The sequence below is a fragment of the Cimex lectularius genome, unplaced genomic scaffold (assembly GCF_000648675.2).
Source record: "Cimex lectularius strain Harlan isolate CLEC.00 unplaced genomic scaffold, Clec_2.1 scaffold41, whole genome shotgun sequence".
Taxonomy (NCBI): Eukaryota; Metazoa; Arthropoda; class Insecta; order Hemiptera; family Cimicidae; genus Cimex; species Cimex lectularius.
Genome location: NW_019393011.1, coordinates 801057 through 821876, shown reverse-complemented (window position 1 = coordinate 821876; position 20820 = coordinate 801057). Strand labels below are relative to the sequence as shown.

Genomic DNA, 20820 nt, shown 5'->3' with positions numbered 1-20820 from the left:
TAAAAACTTGTTGTTTTCTTTTTTTCTTCCAACAGAACTGGCTGGTTTGCACATATACACTTTTTTTTTTTAATTCTTAAGATCATTTCTGTCCGATCTTCTCGAATGATTGATCATCCATACGCATCAATTTGTAAATTCGAGCGTGTAATTTCAAAAGAAATCTTCCAAGTCAAATTGCTAGATTTAGAAACATGTGCACATGAAACAAATAATAAACATCTCAAGGGAGGAACTATCAAATAGTCGGGCAGCTCTAAAATTTTCAAAGACTAAGAAACCAACTAAAAAAACTAGTAACTGTCTAAATACCCTAAAAAACTGGGATCTACAAATAATCTGATCCTAATGTGGGACCCAGAAATTGCAATGAACGAAGCATTTAATAGTCATTGTATGAAAAATGACAAATAAAACAGACCCAACTCATTTTTATGGCATAAATTATAGTCGTATTAATAAAAAAACTGCAATCTTAGATTGTTAGAGGACACAACACATACTAAGAAACGTTTCTTACTAGTGGCAAGACAACCTACGAAAAAAAGAAAAAACTAAGAAACCAACTAAAAAAACTAGTAACAGTCTAAATACCTTAAAAAAACAGGCATCTACAAATAACCTGACCCTAACGTGGGACCTAGAAATTGCAATGAACGAAGCATTCATTAGACATTGTATGTAAAATGACAAATAAAACAGACCCAAATCACTTTTATGGCATAAATTATAGTCGTATTAATAAAAAATTGCAATCTTAGATTACTAAAGAACACAACAAATACTAAGAAACGTATACCAGCCATGATGCTGGTTTCAAGACAGCCCACTAAAAAAAGAAAAACTAAGAAACCAACTAAAAAAACTAGTAACTGTCTAAATACCCTAAAAAAACTGGGATCTACAAATAACCTGTCCCTAATGAGGGACACAGAAATTGCAATGAACGAAGCATTTATTAGACATTGTATGTAAAATGAAAAATAAAACAGACCCAAATCACTTTTATGGCATAAATTATAGTCGTATTAATAAAAAACTGCAATCTTATATTACTAAAGAACACAACAAATACTAAGAAACGTATACCAGCCATGATGCTGGTTTTAAGACAGCCCACTAAAAAAGAAAAAAACTAAGAAACCAACTAAAAAAACTAGTAACTGTCTAAATACCCTAAAAAAACAGGCATCTACAAATAACCTGACCCTGACGTGGGAACTAGAAATTGCAATGAACGAAGCATTCATTAGACAATGTAGGTAAAATGACAAATAAAACACCCAATTCCCTTTTATGACATAAATTATAGTCATATTAATAAAAAACTGCAATCTTAGATTACCAGAGTACATAACAAATAGTGAGGAACGTACAAAAAGAACCCAATAAAAGCAAGAGGAAATCCTACTAAAATAAAATAAAAAACCTAATTTTTTTATGATGTCCATGTTAATTTTGTGGAACTCCATAATAGATGATGTGTAGGAAATAAATTGTCTTGTTCACAATAGACAACAAAACTATAACAGGTAATATTTACGGGACATGGTAACACATCTCTTATAAAAAAAAGATACTATTAACAGATGGTTATGTTTAAAGGGGACGGAGATAACCTGCAGACCTCTGTATCATACCGCTGAGAAATATTAAATAAACAAAGATCTTTCAGAAATCATTAACAGGGCTTGGGCACATTAGACGAAAGTTTAAATGCTAACGAGAACTGTCCATAGAACTCCAGAAGAAAAAAAAGGAAATATTCATATAAGCTCGTGGGCAGATACGTTTGCGAGTTTATAGGAAAGATTCGCTTTTAATCTGGTTAATCGCATACAATTTAAATCAAAAATTGAGATGAGATTAGCTAAATTATTGTGTAAATGGATACAATTTCCTATAGCGTCTTGCATGAGTCTGTTCTTTCCGTTTTTAAAACTAAACTGAACGGTGTCATGCCACATGAACATGTTCCTTTTCATTTCTCATTTTCCTTCGGGGCACAATATTTGATACATGTTATGAAAACATGTAAAAATAACTTTTTTGTCGTATGAAACAGATAATGACTTCAACGATTTTGTTATATCACGGTCGGCACAGTAGATATTATTCTGACATCTCTCCTCTCATGCGTCGTCTGTTTAAACTCATGATTTTAACCGTGCCCTTTATAAATGGTACTATTTGCAATAACTGGAGGCTAAAAATAATAATAATTTATACAAGCATAAAGGGATTTTTTTTACAAACATTCGATGTAATAAACAGACTCGCATTTTTTACAGAAAAAATGAACATTTATGAAGATATATATATGGAATTACTCCAGGCTGTTATAAATGTCGTTCTGTATAAAAACATGATTGAATCCTTAGTCAAATATTCCTTATTACTTGACGCTTTTGTCTGTATAATTTGTATTCTTGTTTACAGTTATAGTTTATCGTTTAATATGTTATATAAATTATCCCCATCGTGATTTTAATTCTATTGACAAAAACAGCTAATTGTGAAAAAGACAGTTGAATAAATTTGTTGAAGTTGTATTGTGTTATAACACATTTTCGTTGAACGGCTTTTCAAGATGATTGATTACTCAGTGTCGGATGGTACTGAATTCCGTTAAGGCAGGATTAGTGGTGCCACTCAGGGATCATCGGTTACAATAGGTGCTTCAAAAGCCGCCAATTTAGGAAACATTGTCTAGAACATTCAATTTGTAATAGGTCTTAGAGAGGTCGCTTCTACATTTAGGTCATGTTAAGACGGTAATCTGTTGCATCTCTTAACTCCAGGTGCTCCGGGCATATCTTGACAGGTCGTTGAATAACCCTATAGTCCCATTGTAGTTTAACTTGCAAAGATTTGTCTTAGATTCCTAAGTGTTGATGTATAAATAAATTTCAGAGAAAAATCCAAACTTTGAGTTGATAGGTCTACAGAATTGCTCATCGATTTGACATGATTTTCACTTATAAGATTTTTGTAGATTCCGCATGTTCATACTTAACAGCTGGTTTTAACAACGAAATGCCCTTTGATCAACCGAATGCACAAACTGTCAGATGAATAAGTCTAAGAGAAAGTTAAATCCCTTCCCAACTGCGGACAAGGTGCGGTACATCGGAAACGTCTGACGTTGAATCCCCACACAAGATAAAAACGTGTGACATGATACACTTTTGATAAACCCTCTGACTTACATTATTACAAATATATAAATATAAGGTTGATTTAGAACAGTTTAGAGAAGACGATAAGGATTGACGGACTGGAAGTTTTATAAACCCATCCCAGCCAGTAAATCCTTAGATTCAATTTCAACAAGTTCACTCAAACCATACTTGATGCTCTATTTTGTGTCCAACTAAACCATCCTAACAAACCTAAATATTTGCACTCCTAGATAGAATACACTCCAGTTACATCATGTTTTATAAAAACCATCCCAGCCGCTATGAAACATCAGATCCGACTTCAACGAGATCCTTCAAATCATCCTTGATGCTCTGTTTTATATCCAACTAAACTACCCATGCAAACCTAAATATTTTTAGTCCAAGATATAATACATTCCAGTTACCGCATGTTTTATAAAAACCATCCCAGCCACTATAAATCCTTAGATTCAACTTCAACGAGTTCCCTCAAACTATCCTTGATGCTCAGTTTTGTTTCCCAACGGATTCCCCCAAAGCATCCTCGCTGTCTGAAGAGGCGATGGCCATGGGATCTTCAATCCAGTGACAGTGATAGTCTCACAAGTCGTAATACATGGGTAATTTTGCAGTATCACCCTGCTTATAACCCTAGTGAAGGGCAAATTAACTATAGATTTTTTTCTCCTGTTGGTGCATTATTTGGAATTTGTATTTTTACACTGCGGGGATATGAAATGGCTAAAACAGGACAATTTGTGCCTCGAGACCAAAAGATTTTTATTTTATCTAACTCCGGTCCTTGTTTTAAAAAATGGGTGAGTAGTATGAAAAATACAAATGGAATTTTAATTAAAGTAAACTGATTTTTTTTCTGGCGTTGAGTGTACAATCCCTAAAAGTCTTCTTGGTTAATGTTAAAAAGGTTGAAAAAAATCTATAACTAATAAAAGCTAAATAAAAAGATTATTATAAGTGGGTGGATAAGCTGTGAGATAATCGGCATTGATGGGAGTGAAGAGGATCTTGATGGGGTTACTCTTCTGCCTCTTGGACAGATCTTTGCAGTAATTTCTAATCCCGGTAATCGGAAAAGGGGTTCCCCTCCTTGGACCACTAACCATGTTAAGTTCGTTTGGGTCCAATGGCTTTGATGATCGATCCTCCGGGGAAATTAAAGCCGGTTGTGTCCATTCACTTCTGAAATTGGCTAAGAACTCTGAAATCTGACAAAGAATAGGTTGTGTTTCCTTAAGATAACTTTTCACCCTTTGAGAACCTAAACAGTGAAGGAGTGGGAAGTTTTGGATTCTTGTATTACTCAAACTTTAAACGGAAAGGGGTGAAAGCTCTAGGATTTGACACGATTCCGTTGCCCTTTAAAGTTTGGGATTTTGGACGGAATTTGACGGATTTCAACAATCCAATGGTTTGGCAACTCGAACAAATATTTGCTCTATTAAGCTCACTATATAATTTGGTGAAGCTAGAAAAATTGAAATTCTTTATATTTAATTTCTTTTTAAAGATTAAGCTCAGTGTGTCTCACATGGATGAGGAGTTATCCCCCTTACAGGGAGCGAGTAGGCATGGCACCCGATATAAAGACTCCTTGGGCATGAGACTAGGTTAGGGGTGTTACCCCATCTATTTAATATGTAAATATTCTAAACCAAACACCAACATTAAAAGGCACTTGTGGAGTTTCAATAAATATTAGCTGTTGCGTAAAATCGTTTAAATTTAACTAAAACACACAAACTCCTTTACTAATTTATAAAGTCAAGGTTGTCACCTCATAATGTATTAAACTCTACAAAACCAGCGACACTAAACGGACCGTACAACGGTCAACAGTTATAACAATGTTTGCTTGAAGTACAAATAAGGACGTCGTTTTGCGATTAACTAACCGCGTTAACGCAGATTTATTTGGCGGATTCATCCATATTCAAGTAATTATTTCCCGTAACTTAGTCCGTGAACGTTTAGCGTTACACTTAAATATGCAAGAGCCTGAAAGTAATGGACCCTTTGTTTTTAACAATGCAAAGAACCAGGAGGACAATTATCTGTTCATCCTCACAACTTGGCCCCTTTCCAGATACTCCTTGGCAGTCGGGCTTATTTCTTTAGTCTCGGATCAAATCCACAGTTGAAAAGCTAACTTTCTCAATTGAATCCACGCCTAATTCAAACCAAGCGTCCCGAATACTTTCAGCTGCCTCGTAAACAATATCAATTTTATCTTATTCTAAAACAGGGACGATTCGAAATTTGACCTGGCGAACCTCGCATGTTTCTTTTTCGGCCTCGAATACAGTTGAACGTGTTAGTTTCTCGTCAGAAAAATTGAACCGATGCCATGAATAATAATGACCTTTGGTTTTTTTAATTACACGTAGAAGTTTTGTAAATATGCCAGGTGCAGTTTTGGTAGATATGAATTTCCTTCCAATTAAAATCCAATGTAAAATTGCGTTTAAATACAGACTTTACTGAGAATCAATGGACCTCGTTCCTATTAAATTTCAAAATTCGAATATCCTCCAAAACTAATAACAGAAACAGAATTTGGAATGTTCCAACAAAGAAGACATAACACATAACATATCACTACTTCCTTACAAGCAAATATTTTTTCCGATTTATCTAACAGGACAAATGTGGTGATAGAAGTAACTGATCCAGCATCTACCAAACAGAATCCTAACTATCTGAACTATTGAAAATAGTTCAAAAGATACGCAAAGACTAAAAAAATTGTTCACTCGTATTTTGGTGTTTATTTCAAACAGTGTCAATTTTTATCGTTATCCTGATTACAACGTACTTATTTTAATAGAAATAATAAAGATGAAGTAAGTAAATTCACTTTTTGTAAATAATGTTTTTTTGTTTGTTTTTTCGGCCGGCTAGCTGCCTGGGCTATTGCCGGCACCTCACATTTCTTCCACCTCACGTTTTATAAATTTATTTATTTTTATTTATTTATTTATTTATTTTTTTTTAAATTAGCTTTTCTGTAGGAAGTCTGGCGATCTTTCTGGTTGTGTTCTGGGACGTTATTTCTACATTTTTAGCCCTCCCACACGTGGTGAAAAGGCTCTGAAACTATCTCATTCACTAACATTCAATCCTAGCCTAGCCTATATGCGGGTTTCAGAGTACTCGATATTCCTCTGAAGACCCGCCCTCGTTCACGCTAATAAATACATCCATACATTATGTACAATTAAAATTACAATTAATCTAAAACGTTAACCTAGGTGGTGGGTTTATGGGGTACTTGATATTCCACCATAGACCCACCCATGCATACACTACTATCGCACTAATAAATACATTCACTCAAACAGTAACCAATCATTCTGTATTTACAAATTAAAAAATGCGGAGCCACTGGCGCATTTAATATTACAACAGTGCCTCCGCCCATTCACTCTAAAAGATATTATAGCCTAATACTAACCTAAATCGGTGGGTCTGTGGAGTACTCGATATTCCTGCACAACCCACCCATACACACTCACTTTCGCGCCAATAAATACATTCATTCTACCAAAAACACACAAAGAGATATCTATCCTAGTTTGGTGGGTCTGTGGAGTACTCGATATTCCGACCACTACCCACCCATACACTCATACATTCTCGCCAATAAATACACTCACTTCAGGAAGAGAAAATGAAACCACGTGTGGAGAAGCCTTAAAGGCGAATAATGGTTCTTTCCACAGAATTTGTAGTTACACCATCATTTATAAAAATTACTTATTTTAATGTAAACCTAATTAAACTAGATCAGAAATTCACATTTTAATTTTTTTTTTAAATAAATTATGATGGTGTAAAAGAAAATTCACCAAAACACACAAAAAAAATCATTTAGTGATAGAATAAATTTAAGTTTAACTTTATTACCTGATTTTACTCTTAATAAGACTTTAAAAGCAAACCTAGGAACAAAAAAATGCAATCATCATAATTTAATATTTTTTAGTAAAACGTGAATTTCTGGTGTTGTTTAATTTTGTTTACATTAAAATTCCGGTGTCCGGTAGTTTTGTCTTTGGGTGTCGTTCCGATTTTTGTTAGGCCTACCGGAGAGCGCAGCCTTGCACGACTTTTTTCTAAGTCGTGTTCGAATGCAGGGCCGCTGGATTCGAACTCGGGACTTTACCTTACAGTGATGGGCGCCGTGTCAACGCGTAAATCGTAGCGCCACCGACGCCCCCATTTTGTATTTATTGGTACCTTTATATTCGTAACAATTGGTGTAGGGTGCTCCTTTATGAGACAATTTATACGTTTAATTTATCTACTTCGTTTATATGGCAGATTTTGCATCGCCACTCATAAATAATCAGGTTGGATATTAGGAAATACGAGCATGAACATATGCTGTCTGTTTACCCTTTTGCCCTCGCATGTTGTCAGTTCTCGCTGTCAGAAAGTGGAGGATTTGTATAAATTTAATCCTCCTGAACGTGAAAGTTGTCTGATTCTCCTCTTTGCTTTCCTACGTGCCTTTTCGTATTTATTTTTATTTAATTAAACATTTTAGATAGATAGATTTAGATTTCATTCATTTAATCTAAAAAATATGGCTAAAAATTAATTATGTATATCTAATGTGGACATTGCGGAAGAGCCAAGAAACAGCTGAAGTCATTAACGGCTCTCCGCGCGTTATTTTTTCTTTGTCTGACCTTTGATGTCTAATTTTCCAAACTACAGCCGTATAAGCGTCTCGATCTGGCTTAATTAAATTATTATTGGTTATAATAATTACAATAATTAATTTTAATTGATTATATATAAATCCATAACGGTTTTGCATAATTACTTAAAATGATAAATAAATAAAAAATTCAAAAGAAACAAAAACTACCATTTACAAAGATTACGTTAGATAACGCATACCCTATCCAAATAATACATAATAATTACACGGAATAAAAAATGTCAAACAAAACAATTTGAATGATTTTAACAATAAAACAAAAAAATTAACTTCTACAAAAAAATTGTAATCATATTAATGATTTATCTGACTTTTACAAAACATTTTATCCAATTATGCCACCAATATTAAATTTTAAATGAATACATAATACATAAAACTTACTAAAACTAAATGTCATGAAAATACCAAAATAATGCAATATAACAAATAAATTGTAAGAATTGCGAAATGACATATATTGGTGTAATAAAAAATTTAGGAAAACAGGTCTATCTTAAAGTAATAGATGCAAAAAACACAATTTTGGCTTAAAAAATATAAAAATATTAGGCAAAGAAAATTAAATGAAAAAATACTAGAAAATTTATAATTTAATAATTTATATTCTTATAATTTAAAAATTTGACGAACTAGTTAATAAAAAAATTAAATGAAAAAATACTAGGAAATTTATGTATAATTTAAAAAAACTAGTTAATAAGAAAATTAAATGAAAAAATACTAGAAAATTTATAATTTAATAATTTATATTTTTATAATTTAAAAATTTGACGAACTAGTTAATAAGAAAATAAATGTGAACAAAACAGTGACTTTATATATAGAAATAAAAAAAATAATAATAGCTGAACAAAATAAGTAAGAAAATAAAGAAAAAAGTGTGAATAATCGTTTGGAAAGTAAAAATATAAACGCCATATATCATAGTTCCAAAATTGAAAAAAACAAGTAGGTTATAAACACACCTTTAAATAATAACACCTAAAAAGGATTTTTCATCTAAATAAAACACTTAAAAATTATATAAGCATAAAGTGAATAGAAAGCAAGAATTAAAAATTAAATTACACTTTTATAATCAGACTGCTAGGGGAGGTTGAAATGTACTGAATGTACTGTACATTATGCTGCAAGTGCCTCTAATCAGTTTTGTAGTGATGAAATTTTGTTTATATAATTTGTCTGTATATTATCAGATTTGTATAATTATATTTCTTTTGTAATTGCTAATCAGACAACTTGGTAATATTTTTGTCATCAATTCCCCTATTGGAAAAATCAGTTTAAAAAAAATCAATGATGTGCAATATTTAATAAAATCTGTTAAAAAATTAAAAACCATGTATGCATTCACCTCATACAATGCTTGTTCTTATTTCATTGCATAAATCATATTTAACCAAATAAAAATTTCGTAATGGATAGACTTGACAAATTTGAGACATGTTAATCAACTTGTTCTGGCCGACTTGCAGACCATCACCCACTATCAAATTTGAGTCAGTCCCTTGATTTATTGAGCTATTGATGGCTTCATTGCTAGATTAAAGTCCATTTATTTACCTCAATTTGGTCTTCCGATCATTTTGCCTCTCTTCAATGTTTTTCTTTCTTAAAGAAAAATGATCGAAAAAGACCAAACAATAAACTCATCATCCTACCGGCCCCAAGAGTAAATCTCACAATCTATTTATTTAAGTCTTAATACATTTAGTTAGTTTTTTTTTTAATTTAAAAAGGATACAGTGCATATATGATAACAATTATTTATTATTTTGTAAACAATCTTAAGTATAAACGTTAATTTCACATTTCAATAATGCTGTAAGAAAAGCCCTTGATATTTATTAATGGATAAATAATTGAAAATCAAGTGTGATGCAGGCTGAAAAGACGGTATTCGAAGTGCCATCTTTGATGTTTTGAATGTAACCCGAGGGCTTTAGTAGTGCTTTAGTAGGGCTTTAGTAGGACCTTTAAACACTGGTAATTTATGATCTATACGAAATTGTTTGCCATTATGGATGAAAATATGATTCGGGAATAAATATGTGTTTGCACAAACATCAGTGAAGCGTGGCTAATGAATACTTTGTGGACCACAAATAAATTCTGCTCTGAGTACTTTGGAATTATGGGGATAATGAACGATTTGACGGTTTAGCCCAGTTTTGAGAGAAGTAGCAAAGCTGGGAAAGGCTTGGTATCGACCACTGACGCTATCTGTTACCATGGAAACTATCCTTATACAGGGAGGGGTTGTAAACGGGGGAGGAACCAACTTCGGTGGTCTTCTACTCTTTACTACCTCTTCAACACCGGGATGTGGGTCACCCCTTCAGGAGAAAGTCACTCCGCCCCCTCTGGAAGAACTCGGGCCTGATAGATCAGATCGTTTACCGTCGTGGCTGATTTACTGTCGTATAAATCATAAAAATCATCGGGATGTGCATTTGATCAGTCGAGCGTGAAAAGCCAGCGGTGTTTCTTATTGAGGTTGTTGTGATGCCATATTTTTTTCGCGGCTATATCCTGGCCGGAGATCATTTGTATGCAAAAAGCATCGGAAACTTTAGCCTCGGCTCAGTGCATACTCACATTTCTCTTCCCGTTTATTGGCGAGGAAGCCTACCAATAAATAATCTATCCTAAGATATGGAAATAAACTTGATGTTTACCATTGCCCAGTTTAAAAAATACGACTTAGAATAAATAATAAAGTCTTGCAATATGAAAATTAAGTTATAATGACCCTTCTTGATACTATAAATTCAAATCTACCATCTACAGTGTGGTTTGAGAGCGATAAAAAAAGCTATGGATAGAAGGCAAAGATATTGCTGTCTATTCTGATACCTCACATGAAGTAAGATCACGGGGCTGCGTGGGTGCTCTGAGAAAACTAGGAATACAAAAAAATATTCCTACTTGGTCCCAGAGCATACAGAAGAGAAGGGTTACGAAGGTCCATACATTAACCAGGAGGAGGTCTTCAGCAGTACAGCAGGACCAAAACCTTTTTGTAAACATTTCAAACTGCCACACAAAACGTAATTGACTGACGACTCATACGTGCTGACGTTTTGTTAAAATTTAATACAAGACCTGCTATATCAACACCGAATACACTCTGCATAAGTCTTAGTTAACTGGACATTGCCGACTCAATGGCACTTGGAAAAATATTGGAGTTGCAGAAGAGATTTTTGACAAAAGAAGAATAAATACATTTTTATAAACTAGTACCACTCACCTGAGTTTACTTGTCTAACTGTAGAAATGTGTTTGCCAATTTTGTGTGGACCCATTCTAATATGTGGGGGGTTGTGTGTTTCATCTTGTTATCCCACTTGGCAGAACTACTAAATCTAGGACGTGCTAGGACTAGAATAATAGTTGAACTTAACTGGACACTGCAGACACCGGAGGCATATGTATAGACTCGCAGTGTCAGCCTGGGCAGATATTGTCAAGGAGAAATAACTTAATACGTCCCTTGTTGGTGCGAGGGCCTGTAAAGGCTGAGATTCCTATTCCTGGGAGAAGAAAAGCCAGGGCTTGAAGGATACACATGGGAGCCTTTGAAAAAGCTTCAAGCTTAACGAGTAGTCAAGAATAAAAAAATGGAGATGAAAAATATGCTACAAGGCTCTGATCGCTGCGCTCAGATCGTAAAGAGGCCGTATCCCACATAATCTATAAATCTGTTCTCCCACTTATAGGTGCTTGGCAGTTGGTCTTACAGATCTCATCTGATCATACCTGCTTTTTCATTATCCAAAACTCCTTTGTATCCAGGTACCCAAGTAATGTCAGGTTGTTGTGTTTTCTCAAGTTTTGGAGATTCCGGATTTACTCACTGACTATTTAGGCTGTGACCTCTTGACGTGCTAGCTGTCTGATCATATCAGAGGGTTTTGTCAGTGAAATTTTATACGGCACAAGCACTGATAGCATGTGTAAGTTCTAGGCTACTTTGATTTCTAATTTGCTCAACCGTTTGTTTGAATTGAAAATTGACGTCCAAACTGTGGCATCCTCCCAGGGAGTTGTGGCCCACTTAGTGTGGAACTACGATGACGACGGGTGGTACAATGTGGTTAAGGCTCGAGGGCCAGGAAAGGTGTACCTCGTGTCCTCATCCACGTCCCTTTCTCACTCCAGGTTCCTTCACTGTTTCCTGTGACCCCTCCCAACCCTTGGCGTTGGGGTGTCCGGGAGCAAAATAATGGTGTAGCCCTCAGGGCCTGGCAACCTCTCTAAAGCACAATATTCGTGTCGGCCTCGGGTCGGCATAGGTCGGCGGGTGCCTTATCAGAGGCACACGAGGGTTAGGGCACCAGATCCTGTCTGCATAGACGGGATAGAGTGCAAAACCATCTGTACTACGGGGTAACAGAAATGTTCCAAGATTCAGCCCCTGTTACAATGGGAATGGACTCGTAGTTGGCCGTGGCGAGACCCCTGGCGGGTACTTAGAGAATAGGATGTCTTGTAACTGTGACCTTCGCACGAAACTTGCGCATGACCATCGTTATGCACTCGGCTTCACGGGATACGGCGGATCGGACGGCAGCGTATAAGCGTTGAGGACGCTATGATTGTGCTGAAAAGACCCTCGAATGCGTGAGTAGTGGCGGATGGGAACAGGTAGTGAATCGGTTGCTCCTACTCGAATATGCACGTAGGTGTAGGCTCCTCTAGGGGGTGGTTAGAGCAATTCCACTTTAAACAAAACCGCGGCCGGAGCGGATCCGGTAGTTTTTACGCTAGGGAAGCCCCACTTCTCGCGGAGGTAGAGTGGTCTTCTCTATCTAGGGAGTGCGCGGGAGACCAGGCTGATGTATTTCGGCTTAGGTAGCCCTTTGCGCGCGGCATACGGTTCGATGCTTAATGTGGGCCCGACCACTCGAAATAAACAAGCGGAGAGCGAAGTTGTCTTGGCCCCTCGGGCCCGGCTGCCTCTACACCAACGCTGCGGCAGTAACACCATTCTGTCGTATGCGAAGATGCGTCAGCTCTCATCTTGAGAATCAAAACGTCCGATCTGGAAGCCTAGGTGCGGACGTTAAAGATCCTCATTGTCCTTTTAAGGACGACCGAGTATACGGGAAAGCAATGTCCAAACTGTGGCTGTACTGTAGCCCAATTTTGTATTGCTATGTTTTGACAAGGCTAAGGCTTTGGAAAGGCAGTTCAGCGTGATTGATTGAACATGAATTTTCAGTAAGCCTTCGTAACAATTGCAAAACCAATTTTACGTTTTATAAAAGTTTTGAAAAAAAGCCCATTTGTAAGTATGTCGGGTTCGAACTCAGTGCCCGGTACCTTACCTTACAGTGACGAACGCCGTATCTCCATAGCAGTTACACCTACCGACGCCGGGTACAAATTGAAAGTCTTAAATTTCTGTTTTTCATGAAAATGAGAAAACATACCTTTTCTGGACTTGACACGGATGGTAATAATTCTGGTTAAACAACCCATAATCAGAGTGCTTTTTGTTCCACCTGTTCCCAAATGATATTGCAATTGAGAAAAATGACAGTTCGTGAAAAAATTAGAGCTTTGTAGGAAATATTGAGTTTTACTCTTTGGGTTTGAGGGTGATGAACTTGTGGTCTGGTCCTTCCTCATACCTAATGAACTGAAACAACCTTACTAATAGAAAACAAATAAGCCTGGAATATGATTATCCGTTATTTTGTATAATCAACCATTACTTTTTTATTCTAAAATCCTCGTAATAAATACAATAAAATTTTTGTTTCATTTCTCTATATCAGTGGGTTAATTATTCTGCTTTGAGATATTGTTTGATCATCAATCATGTTTTTTCTGGTTTTGTCTATCAGACTCGTTTAGCCATTGAGCTATTTTTATCCAGTCTGTAATTTTCCTCGTAAAAAAAGACCTTTGGCAAAAATTGCACAAAGGCGCCATGAATCGTCTGGTAGGTAAAATCTGCGCGAATCGGGAACGAACGAGCTACAGGTTCACTACCTCGTAGAAATTTTTTCTTCTTAAAGTATCTAGGTATCTTACGAAGTATTAGAAAAATACGTTGTATAATTAAAAATGAACATTGTAACGTTGATCAAATTAAACTTCAAAATTCATATTAACTGGATATAGTGTGATATTCAAAATGAGTCAAGGCTTATTCTTTTCATGGCGATTTTTTATTAGTTTGGATTGGAAATTCCGATTTTCAATGTTGAATAAAGCATCGATTGGTATTCGCTGTTCTAATTTCAAAGCGATTTAAAATTGCAATGGATTCGCTTTTGTAAATAATTTCATAACGTTGTGCCTAGTCTTTGATTGATCGGTTGATGGCTTTTTAATATAAATGATATTAAATTATTCGGACAAGGGAGTTTACGGAGGAAACAGGCTATTTTAGTACTAGTGGAATTCATATTCCCAAATCGGTAGGGTCAATAAATAATATCGGGATGACTATTCAGCGCATTTTATATAGTAAAAATCCTACTTCCCGTGAGCCATATTGTTATTTTATTTAATGAAAAAAAAATTATACTCATAGTTCCACAGCTGCTAGATCTTCCAATTGATTAATAAAAGTGTTATTACAAGAAAGGACCGTAGTCTTTTGAAGGCCAATAACGTCGATGTAAACAAATTTATCGCTTATACTGGCTGAACCAATTGGTCCTAAGTGAATTTTTCTCTGTAGTCCACCTGTCCCTTTTCCACCATCTTGCGATAGAAAAACACCTTTTTGCTGACGTTTCGACCTTTATTCCGGTCATCTTCAAGATTAGCCATACTTTATTCCCTGAAGATGATCCGAATAAAGATCGAAACGTCGGCAAAAAATGAAAAAGGTGTTTTTCAAAACTACCTCATTCTTGTCCGCTCCTCACGAATCCAACAAATTATTAAACAACCGGTCTCAAAAAATAATGAGCTAAAAACGCTAAAAAAGCTAAAGCTAAACGCTAAAAACTGTGCCTAAAAGTCAACCAAAGCAATCTAAATATGACTATGAATATCCAATTTTCGCAAATTTTAATATTCATATGAGATCTCCCATCAGCAGATTTTATGAATATAATGTTTTCTTTACGGAATACACGTACCAACAAATATGACTGTTTTACAAATTACATTGGCTATAATATGTCTCTAATTCCAGGCTAATTGGGATCTTATTATCATTTAATTGTAAGTTCCCACGTAGTTGTCACCGCCAAAATCATATGCTAATGTGAGATCTTAATCAATAAGCAAAGTTTAATTAATATTTTTAAAACATTTAACGTATTTCACAGAGTCGTGAGTGCAACAGTAAGTTATTACAGTGGACATGGAGCATGCCTTGTGCCTCCCATTAGCTGGCCCCCATTAGGTTAATGGTACATGCAACGTTTATATATAATATGAAAATGATGATTAAAATGATAAAATATGAGATTAAATGGGGTTACAATTTATACTCAATTTAGTGAAAGGTACTGAGGCGGTCTTGAGATGCCTTTTACAGCATCCTTTGTAAAAAGGGAGAGAGGGAGAGAGAGAGAGAGAAAAAAAAGTAAGAGAAACAGTAGGAAAAAGATACAGCAATGAGAACAACAATAGAGTGAAGGAGAGAGTGTGTGTGTGTGAAAGAGAGAGAGGGAGAAATGGGAGAACGAGAGAAAGAAGGCACAGGAATGAGAAAAAACAATAGATTGAGAGTGAGAAAGGTAGACAGACAGATCTACATTTCTAAAAACATTATAATAAAAGTATACATTATTTAAAAATTAAAAAATTATATGTATACAATAAGGAAAATAACTTAAGTATGAGTGAGAAAATAAACTTTACTGATCCACAAAAAAAGTAGCCTGAAAATTATTTATTTTTTAATTGTACACTGTTTTGGCCATATTTCAAAAATGATTACTTCAAAAATGATTTAATATTTGTAATTAGATGTAGATGGAAAGTATTTGTTTTTGTCACCTATTGTGAGGCAAAATTGCTTAAATCCTAATTTGATTTAAAGTCTCCACAATATAAATCATCACCGAGGGCATCTAAAAATGCCTTTATTGTGTAGGTGGCTAAAACAAAACGATTACGAAAATGTTCATAATCAGCAAATAAGTTGCCCGTTCCATTGTACTAGTTGAGGATGGAAGAAAAAGAATTTTAGGTTTATTTAAAATGACGGATGTCAGGAATTCAGTGGTACCAGGAGACAGCAAGGTACATTCGGAGACCAGGAGGGACACCCAAGAGCCGGGGGGACAGGTGACGACCGATTTATCATATTTCACACTCTGAAAAATCGCTTTTCCACTGCTTCCGAAACGTCTCCAAGACTTCGAACTGTGCGAGTTTGTAAACGCTGAAACAGTAAAAAGGAGGCTTGCATAAATGAATCTACATTCTATAAGGAATGTACCTCTTAGAAGAAACCATCGTCAGGACCTCTTCGATTTGCAAGGGAAACCGAAATTGGACAGATTCTGTAAAAAAAATGCTGTTTTCAGACGAGTCCTAATTTTTCTCTCTCTGTTCACCAGACGGACGCCTTTGTTTATCGAGCTACTGTAGAGCTCCACAACCTGCCATATCGCCGGAAGAGGGTCGTTCAGAGATGGTTCAGTTGTTGTAGAATGGAATTTGTTTGGAGGTGAAAACGGAGTTTTTAATAGGCCGTCACTTAATGCAGAAATCTATGTGGCAGAAATTCTTGAGGAATATGCGGTGCCATTTGCTCCTGTTATTGACTAGAAATTTTTGTTTACGGAAGATAATGCAAGACCAACTGTCGCCACCAGTGTTACGAAGTACTTTCGAGATGTCAATATTTACACTAAGAAGGCCAACCTGTATCCCTGATTTGCACTCCATTGAGTACTTTTGGGACGAGCTCGGACTTGGGTAAAACGAAGAAATAACCCTAGCTAAGCTAAAATAACCTTAGCTGGGCTGAAAATTACACTAGTTGAGATTCAGGATGAAATTTCTCAAGAAGTTGTTAAAGGCTTAATTATGAGCAGACTGAGAAGATTACAGTGTGTAATAAGAGCCAGAGGAGATTACCTATTAAATATTTTTAAGTTTGTTTTATAATGTTTTATGTACATGCACAAAAGGGATTGTTTCTTTTTTTTATTAATTTTGTTGTTTTGTTTTTGTGTTTTAACCAAATCTGTTAATAAATACCTGAAATGTAAAAAAATATCAGCGTTAAAATTACTGAAAAGACAAGTATATTAAAAATTTCAAAGGGCGCCTTGTATTTATTTTTTTGTACTTTTTATTATTATTTTAAAGAAATAATAAAAATAAAAATACAACGATATAATTTAATCTAAGAGATCGACATAGAGATCGATGTAGTAAGAATTGATAGGCAATAAACTTTCAACGGGCACAATTGTTACAAATTTATTAATAATCGCAAGATGGTTCTATCAAATTATTTATAATTCCTTCTGGAACATCCGAAATTATTGTTTTAAGATATTTGACCCGTTTTAATTACTATCCGAAGATTCTTAAAGAAGGAAAATGAAAGCAGGTTGTTTTTTACATGTTTACAAATTATGAGTTACAAAAGGACAATAATTTTGTCCTATCTTTTTGATAGGTATACAGGGTTTTATATAATTATATAGATCTTGATTTCTCTCACAGAATTTCATAGTTTTTTGGCCGTAAAAGAAGCAAAAATGCAAAAACTTGATGTTTCTTTTAATTTTCATAATTTCATAATTTATTGGTTTAACCATGGTATTTTTATGATGACTCCATTACCGGAATTGATACCTGTCAAATACATTCAAATATAATGAATTTCTTGTCATCATTATTTTCAATTAAATTTTACCGTGATGGGCATTAAAATTGTTACAAATTTATTAATAATGGCAAAATACATTATGGTTCTATCAAATTATTTATAATTTCTTCTGGTACATCCGTAATTATTGTTTTAAGATATTTGAGCTGTTTTAATTATTATCCGAAGATACTTAAAAAAAGGAAAATGAAAGAGGGTTGTTTTTTAAATGTTTAAAAATTATGAGTTACAAAACAACAATATTTTTGTCAGGTATACAGGGTTTTATATAATTATTCAGAAATCGTGAGATGCGGTCTGGTGTGGTGTAGGTTTCAGAAAAACAATTTCTTTATCGTGCCAACGTTTCGATCTTTATTGAGATCATCTTCAGGGCTCAAAGTGTTTGTTTTCTGTGTAATTGTGCCATTCTTGCGAGTCGTGTTTTATATAATTATATAGATCTTGATTTCTCTCACAGAATTTCACAGTTTTTTTGGCCGTAAAAGAAACAAAAAAGCAAAAACTTGATGTTTCTTTTAATTTCCATAATTTCATAATATATTGGTTTAACCATGGTATTTTTTATGATGACTCCATTACCGGAATTGGTACCTGATTTCAAATATAATGAATTTCTTGTCATCATTACCTTCAATTACATTTTACCGTGATTCCGCGCATTCCCTGCTTTCTTCTGTCTTGTAATTTTGCTAGAAATAATTGAGGTGGGATGAGTATGTCGATTCACTTTTTGAAAAGGGTCGTTCTACTCATTCAGGTATGACCTCACAATATAGCTTTCCTGCTTCTGAAAATGGAAATGACGGAATTTACTTTTTATTACACCTCTTTTAATTGTTATTAACAGTTCACTAAAATGTGTATTTTTTATTTACAGGGGTGCTTTCTCCGTAGTTCGCCGCTGCGTGCAAAAGTGCACAGGCTGTGAGTTTGCGGCGAAAATAATTAACACGAAAAAACTTTCAGCGCGAGGTAAAAGTCCTAGTTCATTTTATATTTTTAACACGAACAATTTTCTTCTAGCATTAACCAACGTTAATATGTTATAAGCACATCTTGAAAAATAGAGAGCCAAATCTCTTGTAATAACTATGTCTAAAAGTAACCGGTCCTCTCGTGAGTTTCGTAATAATTCCTTCAGCTTGACGAATGAAACCGGTATTCCGAACCAAATTATACGTCGGTTAGTGTTTCTAAATTAGCGTGAACCTTTGTACGGACGCTGGATTTGCATATGTTCATTATGCTGTCGTATAGTTTTTATGTTTTTGTTTTTTATGTCGTTTATAGCCTATACCTTGCTTTCTGATAGTCTGCCTGTTCCTAAGGCAGATAAGTTGGACAAAATATGATGTTTAAATGACTAGCCCAAGCTTATGCAAGCAATCGTGCTTTAACTTATCAATTTTAAATCATTAATCTTCTAAAAGCCTCTGATTTCTTCACTCATCTAAAAAATTGTGCAAAATCCTCAAATTAATTTTATCAAATTGTGCTTATATTTTAGAAACCGAACAATATGAAAATCTATACTATATTTTTGACATCATACAAACCGACTCAAACCTCCCACACTTATTCAAAATGGCAGCACTGAAAAACATGACAGACAGACTCAAATCAATCCCACTGAAGACAAAGACGAAAAAGAATACCAACCGTAGCACACAATCAACAAAATAAACAAAACATCGCCACAAAAACCGATACTAAAAGGAATACAATAATACACATTAGGAAAGAAACGTAAAAAATTAACTTATTATACAAATTAGGCACAAAAGCATCACTGAAAATCACAAACACAATAGGAAAATTACTAAGAAAACATCGACAAGTCAGATCAATTAGAAAAAAAAACATACACACTAATATGTCAATGCAGAGACAAATACATCAGACAGAAGAAAAATAAAAGACAGATACAAAGAACATATCAAATCATTTAGGGACAATGATCGAATTACATAAAACACCTAATAGAAAACAACCACGAACCATCGACAATACAAGTATGAAACTTCTACACCACATACAAAAATGATAAAAAATGGACATACTTAAAAACTTATAAATATATAAACATAACACATTCAACACTAAAAAATCACTCATAAATACACAAAGAAAAAATAACTCACAAACAACATTAAACCTTTACACAAATGAAAAATAAAAAGGATCGAAGATTAAAAAAACCAACTAGAACAATAAAAAAACTGACTTCACAATAACTTGCAAACATTACTCACAGCAGTTAAAACATTATACAAATTAACAAGAAAAACAACCAAAAATCAAAAAGACCAACTAGAACATTAAAAACTGAACAATAACTTTCAACATTTCAAACATTACACAAATTAAAAATAAAAAGGGCCAAAGATCAGACTAACTAGCACAATAAAAAAAACAACTTTACAATAACTAAAACATCACTTACAGCATTTAAAACATTATACAAATTTAAAAGAAAAAGGAGCAAAGATCAACTACAACAATAAAAAAAACCAACTTAACAATAACTTACAAACATCACTTACAGCATTTAAAACATTATACAAATTAAAAAGAAAATTGACTGAAGATCAAAAAAGACCAACTAGAATACCCAGACGCTGAAGGTGGCAAAAAGGCAAAACCTGTCTGAACGAACAAAAATCAGTGAGGATGGTCAGACCAATATGATACGTAACTGTCGGATAATTTAAAAAATTTTAAAACGAGCTAATTGATTTAAATAGTCCAATTTATGTGCTCTGATGCTCTGATTCATTTCCTTTGACCAGTTTATAAAAGTTCACGACTAGCAATATTTTATTCTTTCATCTGGTTCTAAAAGCCAGACAATAATTATTATTATGTTTTGATTTCTCTGCAAGATATTTGAAATAGCTTTACAGAACATCCCCCAAGAATGGTTGGTGAATCTCTGGAGCAATGTCCCACAAGAACAATATTTCCAGCAGAAAAATAAATTGAAATTTTTGTCTGAATTATTCTTTTCAATATTAGTCATTCATTTAAAATGTATGAGTAAATGAAAAAGAAATGTAAAATGTAAAAAGAAAATGAAT

The 20820-nt window shown here is 34.3% G+C and overlaps 1 protein-coding gene across 31 annotated transcripts in view; it reads left to right on the top strand.

The window, feature by feature from the left end:
• The window catches only part of LOC106663853 (calcium/calmodulin-dependent protein kinase type II alpha chain), a 76067-nt gene that overhangs the window by 38507 nt on the left and 16740 nt on the right, over positions 1–20820 (top strand). For all 31 annotated transcript variants that reach the window (XR_002910829.1, XR_002910828.1, XM_014389024.2 and 28 more), the window contains exon 2: positions 18621–18715. Coding sequence is in view for 29 of the 31 variants with exons in the window: in XM_014389024.2 (XP_014244510.1) it covers positions 18621–18715 (95 nt within the window). In the remaining 2 variants the exon portion in view is untranslated. The remainder of the gene's footprint in view (positions 1–18620; positions 18716–20820) is intronic.